Source organism: Manis javanica, chromosome 4 (genome assembly GCF_040802235.1).
Source record: "Manis javanica isolate MJ-LG chromosome 4, MJ_LKY, whole genome shotgun sequence".
Lineage (NCBI taxonomy): Eukaryota > Metazoa > Chordata > Mammalia > Pholidota > Manidae > Manis > Manis javanica.
Window position 1 is genome coordinate 30,803,108 of NC_133159.1, and position 14,160 is coordinate 30,817,267.

Consider the following 14,160-nt stretch of genomic DNA (forward strand, 5'->3'; position numbering starts at 1 on the left):
GAAGACTAAGACTAGAAATAGCTAGTCCACTGAAAAGGTTATTAAGTTGAGATCGGACATGTTAGGGGAGGGGTTTGTGTAGGTAGAGCCAGAGGAGATAAGAAAGGATTAGATTTGACAATATATTTCAATCTAGAGGTTGGATTACACATGGAATTGAAAGAAAGAATGGAGTTAAACATAACTCCAAAGTCTTTGGCTTGAGCAACTCAATGAATAAAGTATCACTTACTGGAAGAGGAGCAATTTTGGACTTGTTTTGTGTGAGATGCCTGCTAGATAGCTAAAGGAGACAGTTAGGAGGCAGAGTCTAGATTTAAGGGCAGTGGTGATAGTTAGCAGATTCACTCTTATTATTTGTAGAATTGAGAGCAAGAACACAAATGGAGGTTTATATACCACATGTCTGAGTATTAAGAAATTATAACCAAGCTAACAACACACTGCTAGATAAAACATGTTCTATCCTTGTACCTTGTTAAATACACCTTTGCAATAATATTTAAAAAGGCATTATAAAGCTGTGATTTTTGTGACTGAATATTGGCAAAACATCAAAGATAACTGAATTTAATTATTATTGTACATGTCTAGCTGTTGTATGGATGGGCCAGGGATGTTTCAATAAATTGTAAAATACATACATAATTAATAAATAATTGCATATTTATTCCATACAATCAATTTTTCTTGCCTTAGCAAAATTACTAATTATATTGTTATAATAGAATTTTTCAGATAGTTTGTGTCCATGGTAATAATGAGCTAAAAAGGATTAAAAATAAAATGTAATTGTATTCAAAGTATACAAAATTTAAATATATTTTGATAAAAAGTTAAAATGTAAACTATCAAAAATTGTTTCCCAGAGTCAAGAACAGAGTCAAAATAAAAAATGAGGAGATAGGAATATGCTTGAACATGACAGAACTTCCAAAAATATCTAGTGAAGCAGTTAAACAATTTACTGGATAAAGAGTTCAAATTAATGAATACAGAAATGTTCACCAGACTGGAAAGAAGAGTGTATGAACTCGGTGAGAAGTCTACCAACAGAGAGAAAATTTAAAACAGAACCAGAGATGAAGAATACAATAAATGAAATGAAGAATACACTAAAGAGAATCAATAGCGTATCAGAGGATGCAGAACAGATGGTCAATTTGGAAGACAGAGTAATGGAAAACAAGCTGAACAGCAGAAAGGAAAAAGAATAGAAAGAAATGAGGATACATTAAGGGTGCTCTGGGACAATATCAAATGTCCAATACTTGAATTATAGGAGTCCCAGAAGGAGAATAGAGAGAAAAAGGAGTAGAAAACTTATTTGAATAAATAATAGCTGAGAACTTCCCTAACCTAGGGAAGGAAACAGAAACCCAGATCCAGAAAGCAGAGATACCCCCAAACAAGATAAACCCAAGGAGGTTCACAGCAACAGACATCATAATTAAAATGCCAAAAGGTCATAGACAAAAAGAGAATCTTAAAAGCAGTGAGAGAAAACAATGAGTTGCCTACAAGGTACCTACCCCATAAAGCTATCAGCTGATTTTTCAGCAGCAACTCTTCAGACCAGAAGGGAGTAGCATGATATATTCAAAATACTGAAAGAGAAAAACCTCCAAGCAAGAATACTCTACCCAGTAAGGTTATCATTCAGAATGGAAGGGGAGATACTTTATGGATGAACATAAGTTTAAAAAGTTCACCACCACCAAACTTTCCTTACAAGAAATGTTAAAGGATTTTTAAGAGGGTAAGAAAAGGTCCTAACTAGAAGCAAGAAAAATATGAAAGTGAAAATTTCACTGGTAAAAGCAAACATATGCCAGAGGTGGTAGATCACTCATGTAAAAGCTAGTATAAAGATCAAAAAGACAAAAGTAGTTTACACAATTACATCTAAAAATTAGTTAAGGGAATCACTAAAAAGTATAATAGAAGGCAACATATACATAAAATGTGGAGGAGGAGGAGTAAAAAATGTAGTATTAGAATGCATTTAGATTTAAGTGACAATCAATTTACCATAGATTGCTGTATTTGTAGGATGTCATATAAGAATCCCATGGAAAACACAAGCCATGTGAATCCACATTCAGTGGATACACAAAAAATAAAGGGAAGGGAATCCAAACATAACACTAAAGAAAGTCATTATGCATGATTGGAGAGCAAGAGAGGAAGAAAGGATCAGAGAAGAACAAAAACAACCAGGAAACATTTAACAAAATGTCAATAACTATATACCTATCAATAATTACTTTAAATGTAAATGGACTAAATCAAAAGACAGAGGGTAACTGAATGGATTAAAAAAACAAGACCCATCTATTTGCTGCTTAGAAGAGACATACAGACTGAAACTGAAAGGTTGAAAAAAGACATTCCATGCAAGTAGTACTGAAAAAATGCTGGAGCAGCAATACTTACATCAGACAAAGTAGACTTTAAAGCAAAGACTGCAACAAGAGACAAAGACATTATATAATGTCTTTATATATAAAGAAAATATTAGTAGACATAAAGGGAGAGATTTACAGAAGTACAATAGTAGTAGGGAACTTTAACACCCCCACTTACAGCAATGGATAGATCACCCAGACAGAACATCAACAAGGAAATGGCAGATTTGAATGACATATTCGGTCAAATGGAATTAATAGATATCTATAGAATGTTACATCTAAAACAGTAAAATACTCATTCTTTTCAAGTACACATGGAATATTCTCTAGAGTAAATCACATGATAGGCCACAAAGCAAGTCTCAACAAATTTAAGAAGACTGAAATCATATCAGGCATCTTTTCTGAACAGAACAGTATGAAACTGGAAATCAAGTACAAGGAAAAAAAAGGAAAAAGCACTAACGTGTGGAGGATATGTCTCCTAGGCAAGGTAAAGAAAGGTAAAAACAAGTGGGACTATATCAAACCAAAGAGCTTCTGCACAGCCAAGGAAACCATCAACAAAATGAAAAGACAACCTACTGTATAGAAGAATATATTTGTGAATAATATATCCAGTAAGGTGCTAATGCCCAAAATATATAAATAACTCACACAACTCAACATCAAAAAATGAATAATATGATTAAAAAATGGGCAGAGGACCTGAGTAGACATTTTTCCAAAGAAGACATACAGGTGGTCAATAGACACATGAAAAGATGCTCAACATCACTAATCATAAGGGAAATGCAAATCAAAACTACAATGAGGTATCATCTCACAAGAGTCAAATGGCTACTACCTAAAAGATATAGGAGATAACAAGTATTGGCAAGGACGTGAGAAAAAGGGGGCCTTGTACACTATTGGTGGGATTGCAAATTGGTGCTGCCACTGTGGAAAGCAGTATGGAGGTTTCTCAAAAAAATGAAGGTAGAAATACTGTATGACTCAGCAATTCCACATCTGGAATCTACCCAAAGAAAACAAAATCATTAATTCTAAAAGATGTATGCACCCATATGTTTATTGCAGCATTACTTACGATAGCCAAGATATGGAAACAATCTGAAGTGTGTCTATAAATAGATGAATGGATAAAGAAGATTGGTACATATATACAATGGAATATTATTCACCAATTTGCAACAACACAGATGGACCTAGAGGGTATTATGCTAAGTGAAATTAGTCAGAGAAAGAGGAATACCATATGGTTTCACTTATATGTGAAATCTGAAAAACAAAACAAACAAACAAAACAGAAACCGATGCATGCACACAGGGAACAATGGTTAGTTTCTATGGCGTGGGAACAGGTGAAATAGGTGAAAGGGATAAAGAGGTACAAACTAAATATTATAAAATAATTGAGTCACAGGGATGAAAATACAGCATAGGAAATACAGCCCATAACATTGTAATATCTTTGTATGGTGACAGGTGGTAACTACAGTTTTCATGGTGAGCATTTAGTAATGTATGTAATTGATGAATCACCAAGTGCAACTGAGACCAATATAATATTGTGTATAAGATATAATTCAATTAAAACTTTTTAAAATACTGGAAAAAATTTCCCATGATTAAAAAAAAAGTTATTTTTGTCTTAAAACTTTCAAATTGTCTATTAAAATGCAAAATAACAAAATACAAAAATATCAGAAATTTAAAACAAGTTGTATAAGTAATGCTGGAAATATAATTTTAATAGTTAAAAACAAAATTTTCTTATTAAATATTTTTATAAAAATGAAATTATTCCCAATGCATTTCAATTCATTTTTTATTGACACTGTAAGGGAGCAGTCTCTCTTTTCACTCATGCTATATCTTGGCAGATACACATGTTAATATTGCAAAATTTTCTTCAGCCACCATGGGATTTTGTGCTAATTCATCACTTGTTTCTGAACCATGAAATGGAACATGAGAAGAGACAGTTTTTAAAAAGGAACACTCACTACTACTAGGAAACAAGGCTTGGTTATGCAAGAATAAATTGCTTTTGTGATATGTGAGAGAAAGGATAAGACTAATTTGTGTTTTTCTCATACCTAAGTGCTTCTGCTGTTCTAATACTATCAACACTTCAAAGCAGTCCTGTTAAGTGTCATCAACGAAAACCTTAAAGGCATTAGTATGCAGTTGCCTTTCAGCTTTTTTTGTATTTGTAAAATACGCACAATGTAAACTTTACCATTTTAGTCATGTTTAAGTATATAGTTGAGTGGCATTAAGTATATTTATATTGTGTAACCATCACCACCATCCATTTCCAGACCTTTTTAATCTTCCCAAATTGAAATTTTCTACCGATTAAACACTAACTCCCCATTCCTCCCACCCCTTACCCCTCGCAACTTGCAATTACTGCTCTAGTTTCTGTCTCTGATTCTAAGTACTCTAGGTACCTTGCATAGGCGGAATCATTTTGTCTCTGCAATTTACATAATTCACTTAGCATAATATCTTCAAGGTTCATTTATAGTATAGCATATGTCACAATTTCCTTCCTTTTTAAGGCTAAATATTCCATTGTATGTATATACCACATTTGGTTTATTCATCCCTCAATGAACACTTGGGTTGTTTCCACCTTTTGGCAATTATGAATACTACTACTGTGAACATGAGTGTAAAAATACCTGTTCAAGTGCCTGCTCTCCATTTGGTGCCTTTCAGTTTTGAGGACACAGAGCTAAAGATTTGGAGGAGCTGTTCCCTGAAGCCTGAGTAGTGGTAATTATAAAAGCAAATATTTAGAGTCATACTTTGTGATGAGTGTTGGATCTCAAATGATAGGGGAACCCAAGTGTTCTTTAATACAGTTATATTGTGTGTGTGTGTGAGAGAGAGAGAGAGATAAAGAGAAAGAGGGAGGAGAGAAATTGAGAAAGAGAGATTTTTGCCATGGCAGGTCCCTTCTTAACCTGGGCTTAGGGTGGTTTTAATGGTCATAATATATAAACAATATTAGACTGAGTATAGCAATGAGTGTAGATAGAAATTAAGTTAAAAGACTGTGCCCAGTGCATTTAGAAGTTAAAAAGAAAAGGGAGAAGAGTATGAGAAACCAAGGAGGAACACTAGGAGGGAGAATGTGGAAACTTGGAAACCAAGTGAAATCCGGTGTTGGGGAATGATCAGTAATGCCAAATATTGCCAAGAAACTGGATAGAGGACTGAGAATTCACCATTTGATACAACAAATTTGTGACATTAAAAAGAATACTTTCAATGAGGAGTGGGGATGAAAGCCTGACTGAAAAGGGTTCAAAAGAGAATGAGAAGAGAATGGAAATGGGGTTTGGCCAGCTCTTTAGAGGACTTTTTTCTATAAAAGAGAGCAATGAAGTGGGATGGAAATGAGAGGAGGATGTAGTGGAGTCAAGGACGATTTTTTTTTTCTTAATAGGGGACAGAGAACTGTTGGCTCTGCATCTCCAGCCCTGCCCTCTCCAAAACTCCATGATCGTATATCCAAGTGCATATGTGGTATCTCCATTTGGATATCTCATAGAAAATCAAACTTAAATCCCAAACAGAACTCTTGGTTTCTCTCTTCCTCTATCCCCTATCTGCTCTTTCCTAAGTCTCCATTTTTCTCAGTGAGCATAATTGCAAAGCATTTAAATCAAAAGCCATGTAGTCATTCCACATTCCTCCTTTTCCCTCACTCCTCTTAACCAATACATCAGCTTATTGTTTCAACTTCCAAAATGTAGAATTAATCTATGCACTTTTATTATCTGGACTGCTGCAATAGCTTCTCTGCTTTCATTCTTGCCTCTCACCAGCTATTCTTCATATGACAGCAAGAGTGTAAATCAGATGTTATCACACCACTATTTAATGCTTTTCATTGGTTACCTGTCCCATTTAAATTCCCAGTGCTCACCTTGAGCTGAAAGGTCCTATATGATCTGGCCCTTTTCTCCTTCTCCAACCTCATACCTACCATTTTCCTCTCTTGCATCCTACTCCAGACACATTGACCTTCCCTCCCCTCCCTATTTAAATCTAATTATTTGTATTGCAAAGATACAAAAAAAGTACAAATAATTTTACAGGCAATCATGTGCCCACTACCCAGATCTTATAAATTAATATTTAGCTATACTTGTCCATTAAAATCTCTCTTGAATCTCTATTACCTATGTGCCTAGCACATAACAGGTGCTCAGTGTACTTGGTATGCTTGATTGAAGGAGTATTTGCTTCAGATTTAAAAAAGACAAAATACTACAGGTATAATGAATGCATCTTACACCTCCCTCTTTCCCCAGGGAACTGCCATTCTAAAGGTGATACATGCCATTTCTATGCAGTCCCTTATTTTAGTATTTTTCCCACTTGAGCATTGGTTTTATGTTTTAAACAATTATAGTATGGAATAATATTTATCCTTTGCAATTTTCTTTTTGTCATGCTTTATGTTTTCTGTATTTACTATGTTGATATATGTAGTTTTAATTCACTCATTTACTGGCTGCATAATATTTCAGTGTGTGAATATATCATAATTTATCCACTTCTCTGCTGGTAGACATTTAATTGTTTCCAATATTTTATCATAATAAATAGTGCTGCAATGACTATCAGCATCCTAGTGGTTAAGGGGTCAGATTCTGGAACAGATACCTGAGACTGAATTCTGAGCACCATTTCATACTAGTTCTGTCATTTTGGGGAAGTTACTTAAGTTCTTTGTGCCTTTACTGAATTTGTAAAATGAGTTAAACTATAGTAACTTTTCATGGTATTGTTAGTAGGATTAAATTAGTTAATATATGTAAAGAACTTAAAAACGTGCCTGGCACATATTAAATCTTGATGAACAGCAACTATCATCGTCATCATCATTATTATTAGGAATTGCTGAGTCACAGGACATGTGCATCCTCTATTTTATTACACATTTTTTGTCTAAGTGATATATTAATTTATATTTCTACCAGCAATATACAAGTTCCATTTTCCTAAATCTCAAAACATGGTACTAGTTCAAAACTTTTGCCAACCTAATGTGTATGAAATTATATCTTGCTTTAACTTTACTTTGATAGTTATAGTGAAGTTAAATGCCTTTTCATGGGCTTATTGGCCATTCAGATTTCTTTTTTTTTTTTTGGTGAACCACCTCTTACATCTTTCATCTACTTTTTTATTGGATTGTTTTCCTTTTAATTTTGGTAACTTTTTGGATATTAATTTTTTGTTAGCTATATATATGGTAAATATCATCTAGTCCGGCTAGTTTTTGTGTCATCTTTTTAAACTTACGTTACTCCAGAATTAACAAATTTTAATGCTGTCAAATTTAATGATATTTTCTTATCGAAAGGTTTGTGCTTTTTGGATCTTAAGAAACCAAGATATTTCATGTCTTCTGAAAAACACTTTGAGGTCTTTAATCCATCTGGGGTACATTTTTGGATATGGTTTGAGGTGGAAATCTAATTTTATTTTTTCCCTTTCTGGAAAAAATGTCTCAGCTCCATTATTGAAGAGTTCATCCTTTCCCTACGGACTTGTAATGCTCTCTGTTATAACCATGTTCCCATGGAGCTAGTCCTCATTTCGGCCTCACACCCTTTGCTGCTTATTTTCCTTCTACTGAGGATGCTTTCCTCTAGGCTCTTCTCAGGGCTACTTATCTTCTGTTCTTCAGATCACAGCACAAACACCATCCCCTCATATCTAGACTATGCCTACAGTTATGTCCGGCTTGGTGACCCCAAGACTGCAGAGTCTGGAATGGCTGAGGTGAGCCTCTGGCCAGTTGCCAGGCTGTTGCCAGGGCGGCTGCTGGGGAGGCCTCCAACTGGAGTTCCACCCAGACTTTCAGTGACGGAATCTGTTGGGCGCCGGCGTCGCTAGGGAGCACGTCATCACGTGCGGCGGACCGGGGGCGGGGCTGGGGTTGAGTCACGTGGCTTGGTTGCCTACGCGCTGCTGGGCCGTGGGAAGATGGCGGACGGAAAGGGAGACGCCGCCACCGCCACCGGGGCCGGGGCTGAGGCTCCGGCCGGAGCCGGAGCCGGAGAGGGAACCGAGACTGAGTCCATGGCTCAGGGTCATCGCCCCGCATCTCCGGCGCCGGGAGCCCCGGGACTGCGACCGTGTCTGTGGCAGCTGGAGACAGAGCTGAGGGAGCAGGAGGTGTCGGAGGTCTCATCTTTGAACTACTGCCGGAGCTTTTGCCAGGTGAGGGGCTGACTGACTGGCTTAGGGCGGCGGGGCGGGGAGGCCGGGGAAGAGGCCTTGGATCCGTTGCCGCAGCCCGGGCTGGACTGAAAGGCGTCACCTCCGTGTCTCACCGCCCCTCCGGGCCGGGAAGGCCCAGCTCGGAAGCTCCACCGCTGGCCCTCCTCCGTTAGTGCCCGACTTTGGCCACCGCCAGAGCGGGTTGCGATGGGCCAGACTGAGCCCGGAGGGCGTCAGCGGCTCCCGGGAAGGACCGTGCCCTGTCGCTGTTGCTTGGCCCCTGGCCGTGTGGTTGGGAGCGCCATTGCCTCCTGAGGGATTGATTGCTCGTTCCTGCCAGGAGAACCTTTTTTGAGTAGAGTGCAGATCTCCAAATTGGAAAACCTGGGTTTTCCTGACTAATGCGGACATATGTGTTAGGGCCAGAGACTTATCTTTGGAGTCAACGTCATCTGGACGCCTAAAAGATATGACAGTTGGCTTTGAAAGGCGTCTAGGGTTTTCCGATTAGGGACTGCAGTGCCAGTTGGTTGGTTAAAATTTCTTTTCCTCCTTTCTTTTCTTTTCTTTTTTTTTTAACATTTAAACTGTTCTTACGCTTCTTCTGTATTCCTTTGAGGATTGCGCTACCAAGAAAGAGTCTGGTGAACCGTTATGGGGTCTTTGAGTAAAAGAGATTGAGAAAGATGTAGAGTGCGGTCGCTCTTGGCAGTTGTATGACCATTTCGACCATACAGCATACAGTGGGTCCTAACCTATGATTACACATTTATTGGCAAGTTTCGTTTAGTCTCCATGATCACGCCAATGATTTTCTTTGTAAAAAACGCAGGTCATTATTATTTTTACCTCTGCTGTTTGTGGTATCGAGTTTCAGAGCCACCCCTCAGCTCTTTACCTGGTGTGTCTTAAGACAATGCAAAATAATTGTAGTATGTTGGTACTTGGACTCTTAATGAGCAGTTGAATGTGCTGAATAAATTGCGATGCTCCAAAGTTATAATTTTGGGGGACAATTTGCCCTTTTGGCTCGGAAGAAAATAAAAAATTGACTTGCTGTATTGCTTTTCTCCCTCCTCTCTCTTCTGAGTCAGAAGTACCTCATATCTTTGAATGGAATTTTGTCCTTCGTAAATCTTTTCCATACATTGTATCACTCAGTATTTATGTTTACTGCCTCCAGCATTTGCCCGCATTATTAAAGGTGTATTTGTTCTTTGCTTGTTCACTGGTAACTTGTACCTATTACACACATTTATGCTATAAACTTTTACGGACTTTTACACAGGATGGTGCCAGGCACTTTACCAAGTGTTGAGGAAACATGAATTAGCACTTACCCTTGATGAGCTTACATTTGGGAGCGGGTGGTAGAAATAAAAGTATTTCCAATATAGTTTTGGTAATGATGGAGAAGGAGGTGCTATAGAGACAGTGGTAAGGGGAGAGTTCTCATGGGACATCCTAATGGGAATGACAATTAACTTGTAAAAATAAATTAAAAGATTAACTATAGATTGTAATACATACTTAAGAAGAAGTAACTGGGAGAGGCCACTTTGGATTGGGTAGTTAGGGAAGGCCTTAAACTAGAAAGGTGAAAGTGAGTCCTATGAATGTTGGGGGGCATTTCAGCGCCAAAGGTAGAGATAAAAAGGAAAACAATGCTTCCTGGAAGAGAAAGCTAATTGGGCAAGGAGTAGTGAGGAGGAGGGCAGTAGAACTGTGGGTTTTGAGTAAGTCTTCTAAACTTGAGGGTTATCTTCCCAGAAAGATAACGAGTGGATGCAATCACTAAAATTGAAGCTTGTTTGAGGAGACCAAATATATATTCTGGTTTAGACCTAGTGCATGCATTGTCCTGAATCTTGGTGACACCTTGAGATGTGAGGGCACAGAAGAATTTTAAAAAGAAAGTATTTTTGTAATTTGTCTTTTCTATGAGGTTTGTCCCCATCCCCAGCCCTCCCCCACCAAATCTTGCCCCAAACATTTTTGGTTTAATAAATGAAACAAGAAAAGCTGTTTCTGTGATGGTATGTTATAACAGAAAGCGCATTGGATTGGGAGTTAGTTGGATGCTAATTGTGACTCTGCCTCTTATTAGCTACCTTGGGCAGACTGTGTGAAATTATATTTTGTATTCCGACCACAGCTCCTTATACTGCTTTATAAAAACAGTAGAATAGAAAGTTTATGTACAACTCTTCATAATATTTGTCATATATTTTTGTCACATTTTTTTTCTAGTAGCCCAGATAGAATCAACTTAGGGGTGCTCACCAGATACAGAAAACAAAATTTTAAGTTTACAATGAGGCAGGAACAATTTCACCATCCCAATTTGGTTGACTAACACCATCCCAATTTGGTTTCACATTTGCAAGGCAGAATAAGATTTGTTCATCCATCAAGTGTGTGTGCGCACCTGACATTGCACTACATACTAGAGATAGGAACCTGCCCTCTAGGAGCACATGATGTGTACAGATAGGTAGTGGCATCATAAAGGCCTGACCTGTGTTTTCTGGGATGCTTGACTGCCACAGAAGTGTTTTCATCAGGTATTTAGTTTAAAAATGTCCTAGAGGCTTAGGTTGTACCAAGTAGTTCCCTTCTGCAACAGGCGGGACCATATTCTCTCCATGTCTTACAGTACTTAAAAGAAATGGCTTGATCCTTGGAATTTCACCAAATCAAGAAACAAACATATGAAAGGAAAGAGAAGCTTGTCTCATTCTGGGCATATTTTCAGTTTTCAGAAGTTTATGAAGATGATAAAAATGAAACTTCAGAAGTAATAGTTACTAAGGAAATGATACTTAGATCAGGTTGTATTCAGTATTAAGTGAAAATTTGTATTCTGTAATTATGGGATGTGTGGTTTTTTTTTAAACTTTCCCTCAGTTCCTTTTCTGAAAACATTGTCTGCCAGACAGTGTGGATAAGATTAACTCCAGAAAACAGTCTTTCTTTGTTGAAAAAATTGATGATAAACTATTAATTTTTTGCTGTATTTTGGGAACCATGATTCCTAAAGTTTTACAACTGTTCTGTTTGTAACACACATTTTGAAGACTTTTTAAGTAGACTTCATTAACAAACTTGAAATTACTAGGTGAATGATTATACTTTGAGACTACTGGGCAAAGTAATTTTATGGGTAAACCTCGTTTATAGGAGACACTTTTAGGTTCTAGACTAACAGTGACGTTGTAGACTTTTAAGTATTAAAATGGGTAAGTACTGTATATATTTCAGTTTTTACTGGTTTAATGATTGAGTCCAAATGGTCTAAGTCAGATAGGCATACTGCCTTTAGCATTTAACCCAGCTGTGTGACCTTGGGCATGTTATTTCTTAAGCCTTAGTTTTCTCATTTGCAAATGTAATAATCGTAGTTACTGTTCTCTTTGTAAATACATCGTTGTGTGGACTAAATAGACAATTTCTGAAAAAACAGTGCCCCCAAAATTGTCTGTTATCCTCATTTCTTAGCCTTGCAATAAAAAATTTCATAGCCTTGCTTCAGCTTACTTTTCAGCTCTTACCCCAGCTCTACACTTCCTTATTCAGGGCTTCTTTACTTGGAGTCTATGGGCCAAAGTGTGATCTGTTACTCCTATGATTAAAATTTTACCTGTGAATTTCCAAGTGCATTTCTTGTGAAAGGTGATCTTAATTTTCATTTGATTTTTCAAGATACAAGATACATATTAGGCTGTAAGTAAATATTTACCAACTAGTTTCCAAAAAGATAGAATCACTACTTGAACAAGATCTCAAGTCAAGCATTCTTATGTCTTTCCCTTTCACGGTGCTATTCTATTCTCCTCTCTCATTTTCTGTGTAGCAAATTTTCCTTCTTTAGGGCCCAGTGCAAATGTCACCTCCTTTGTGAATCTTTCTCTGATTTCACTAGATAGATGTCCTCTTAGTTAAATTGTGTTCTTTTGACACTTTGTAAATACCTGCGGTTTTAACTCCTGTTTTTCTTGCTGTCACTGTTTGAGTTCAGGCTTCCTACTGTCCTTTTGCAATAACCTTTTCCCTAATCTCCTTTGCCTTCAGACTTGCTTTATCTAGGGTCCATTTTGTGTTCTTCCTAAATTATAAATACATCCTGTCAGTTACTTTATTCCCTAAAATTCTTCAGTGGTTTCTTGCCCCAAAGGCAAGAAAAAATTGACTTAATAGCCAGGCATACAAAGCCTTTTATAATCTGATGCCTCCAGCCCCCCAGGCCTCACTTATCCAGTTTCTCTCTCTCTTTCTCTCTTTTTTTTTTTTGGTCCACCTTCACTACAGTCCATCTCTTAGTATGCCTGATTAACCCCAAGGTCCTCCCTTCCCTATCTGTCTATTCATCCTTTGACCTGGTTAAAAATATTAAGTCTTTCAGAAGTGCTTTCTAATTTCAGCAGACAGAATGAGGTGATTCTTTCACTTGGTATACTCGAGTTGCATGTTGTACTGGATGGTGCCTGGATATGTGTTTCCATGTTTGTCTCTTGTATTGACTTGTATGCCAATGAGAAGGGGTCTTGTTTAGCCTCTTTTGTATATGTGGTACCTAGTAATTAATACAGTGAATGGGACACAAAGCTAATTTGTTGAATGAATTACATTGTCGGGGCTTCATGATACATATACTCAAGAGATGAATATTTCAAAAGGAACACTTTTGTAAATGTAAAATCTAGTATGTTAAAAAGCAATGTACCATAAGAAATTACAAAGGAACAGGTTTGGAGATTTTGGTCATTTCTTGGAAACATCAACTTAGCTTACATTCGTATAATAGTGTACACATTTATGTGCGTGGGATAAGGGGTAGTGTTGATGAAGGGAGAAAATGGAAGGCAGTATAGTATTGAGGAAGAGTTAGCAGTTTGAAGATGTTGCGGTGGGGAGGATCAGTTGGAGGCTGTAAAGACTCTTGAGTTTTACCTCTTTCATTTATTTTAACGAATTTTTAATGCATTAGCATTTCTTGTGCTGCCTTCTCTTGGGAGATGTCTAAATAGAAACTGGATGACAGGGAGTTATAATAGCAAAAGCTAGTTTTCCAGTGCATGTGGTCAAAACATAAATATAGCTGTGAGGCAGTGGGAACTTTGGGTGCTGTCATTTACTCTTGTACAACTTAATCTTGTGTGTATTGTGGCTTCTAGTGATTTCTGTGTCTACCTGTGGATCATGCTTTTCTTGCCAATGTTAATAAAAAATATAAATAGAATGCACCACTTATTTCAAGACTGCAGAGGCATTGATAAACTAAAATGTGCTTTGTTTTCATTCAGTTTAGATACCTTTCTCCTCTCCCAGAGGCCTTCCTTAACTCTTACCTAAAACAGCAGTTTCTCATCTTCTTCCAACTCCTTACTACTGCTTAATATTTCTTTAAATCACTGACTACTATTTGATATGTCCATTTGTCTTCTCCCCACCTGGAGTGTAAGCGGCATGAGGGTGTTGACTCTTGTTTACCAAG

The 14,160-nt window shown here is 37.3% G+C and overlaps 1 protein-coding gene across 1 annotated transcript in view; it reads left to right on the forward strand.

Annotated features, from left to right (window-relative positions):
• Positions 1–8,394: 8,394 nt before the first annotated feature.
• The window catches only part of RLF (RLF zinc finger), a 74,799-nt gene continuing 69,033 nt past the window's right edge, over positions 8,395–14,160 (forward strand). The window contains exon 1 of the mRNA XM_017672203.2: positions 8,395–8,666. Coding sequence (XP_017527692.2) covers positions 8,430–8,666 — 237 coding nt within the window. The 5' untranslated portion in view covers positions 8,395–8,429. The remainder of the gene's footprint in view (positions 8,667–14,160) is intronic.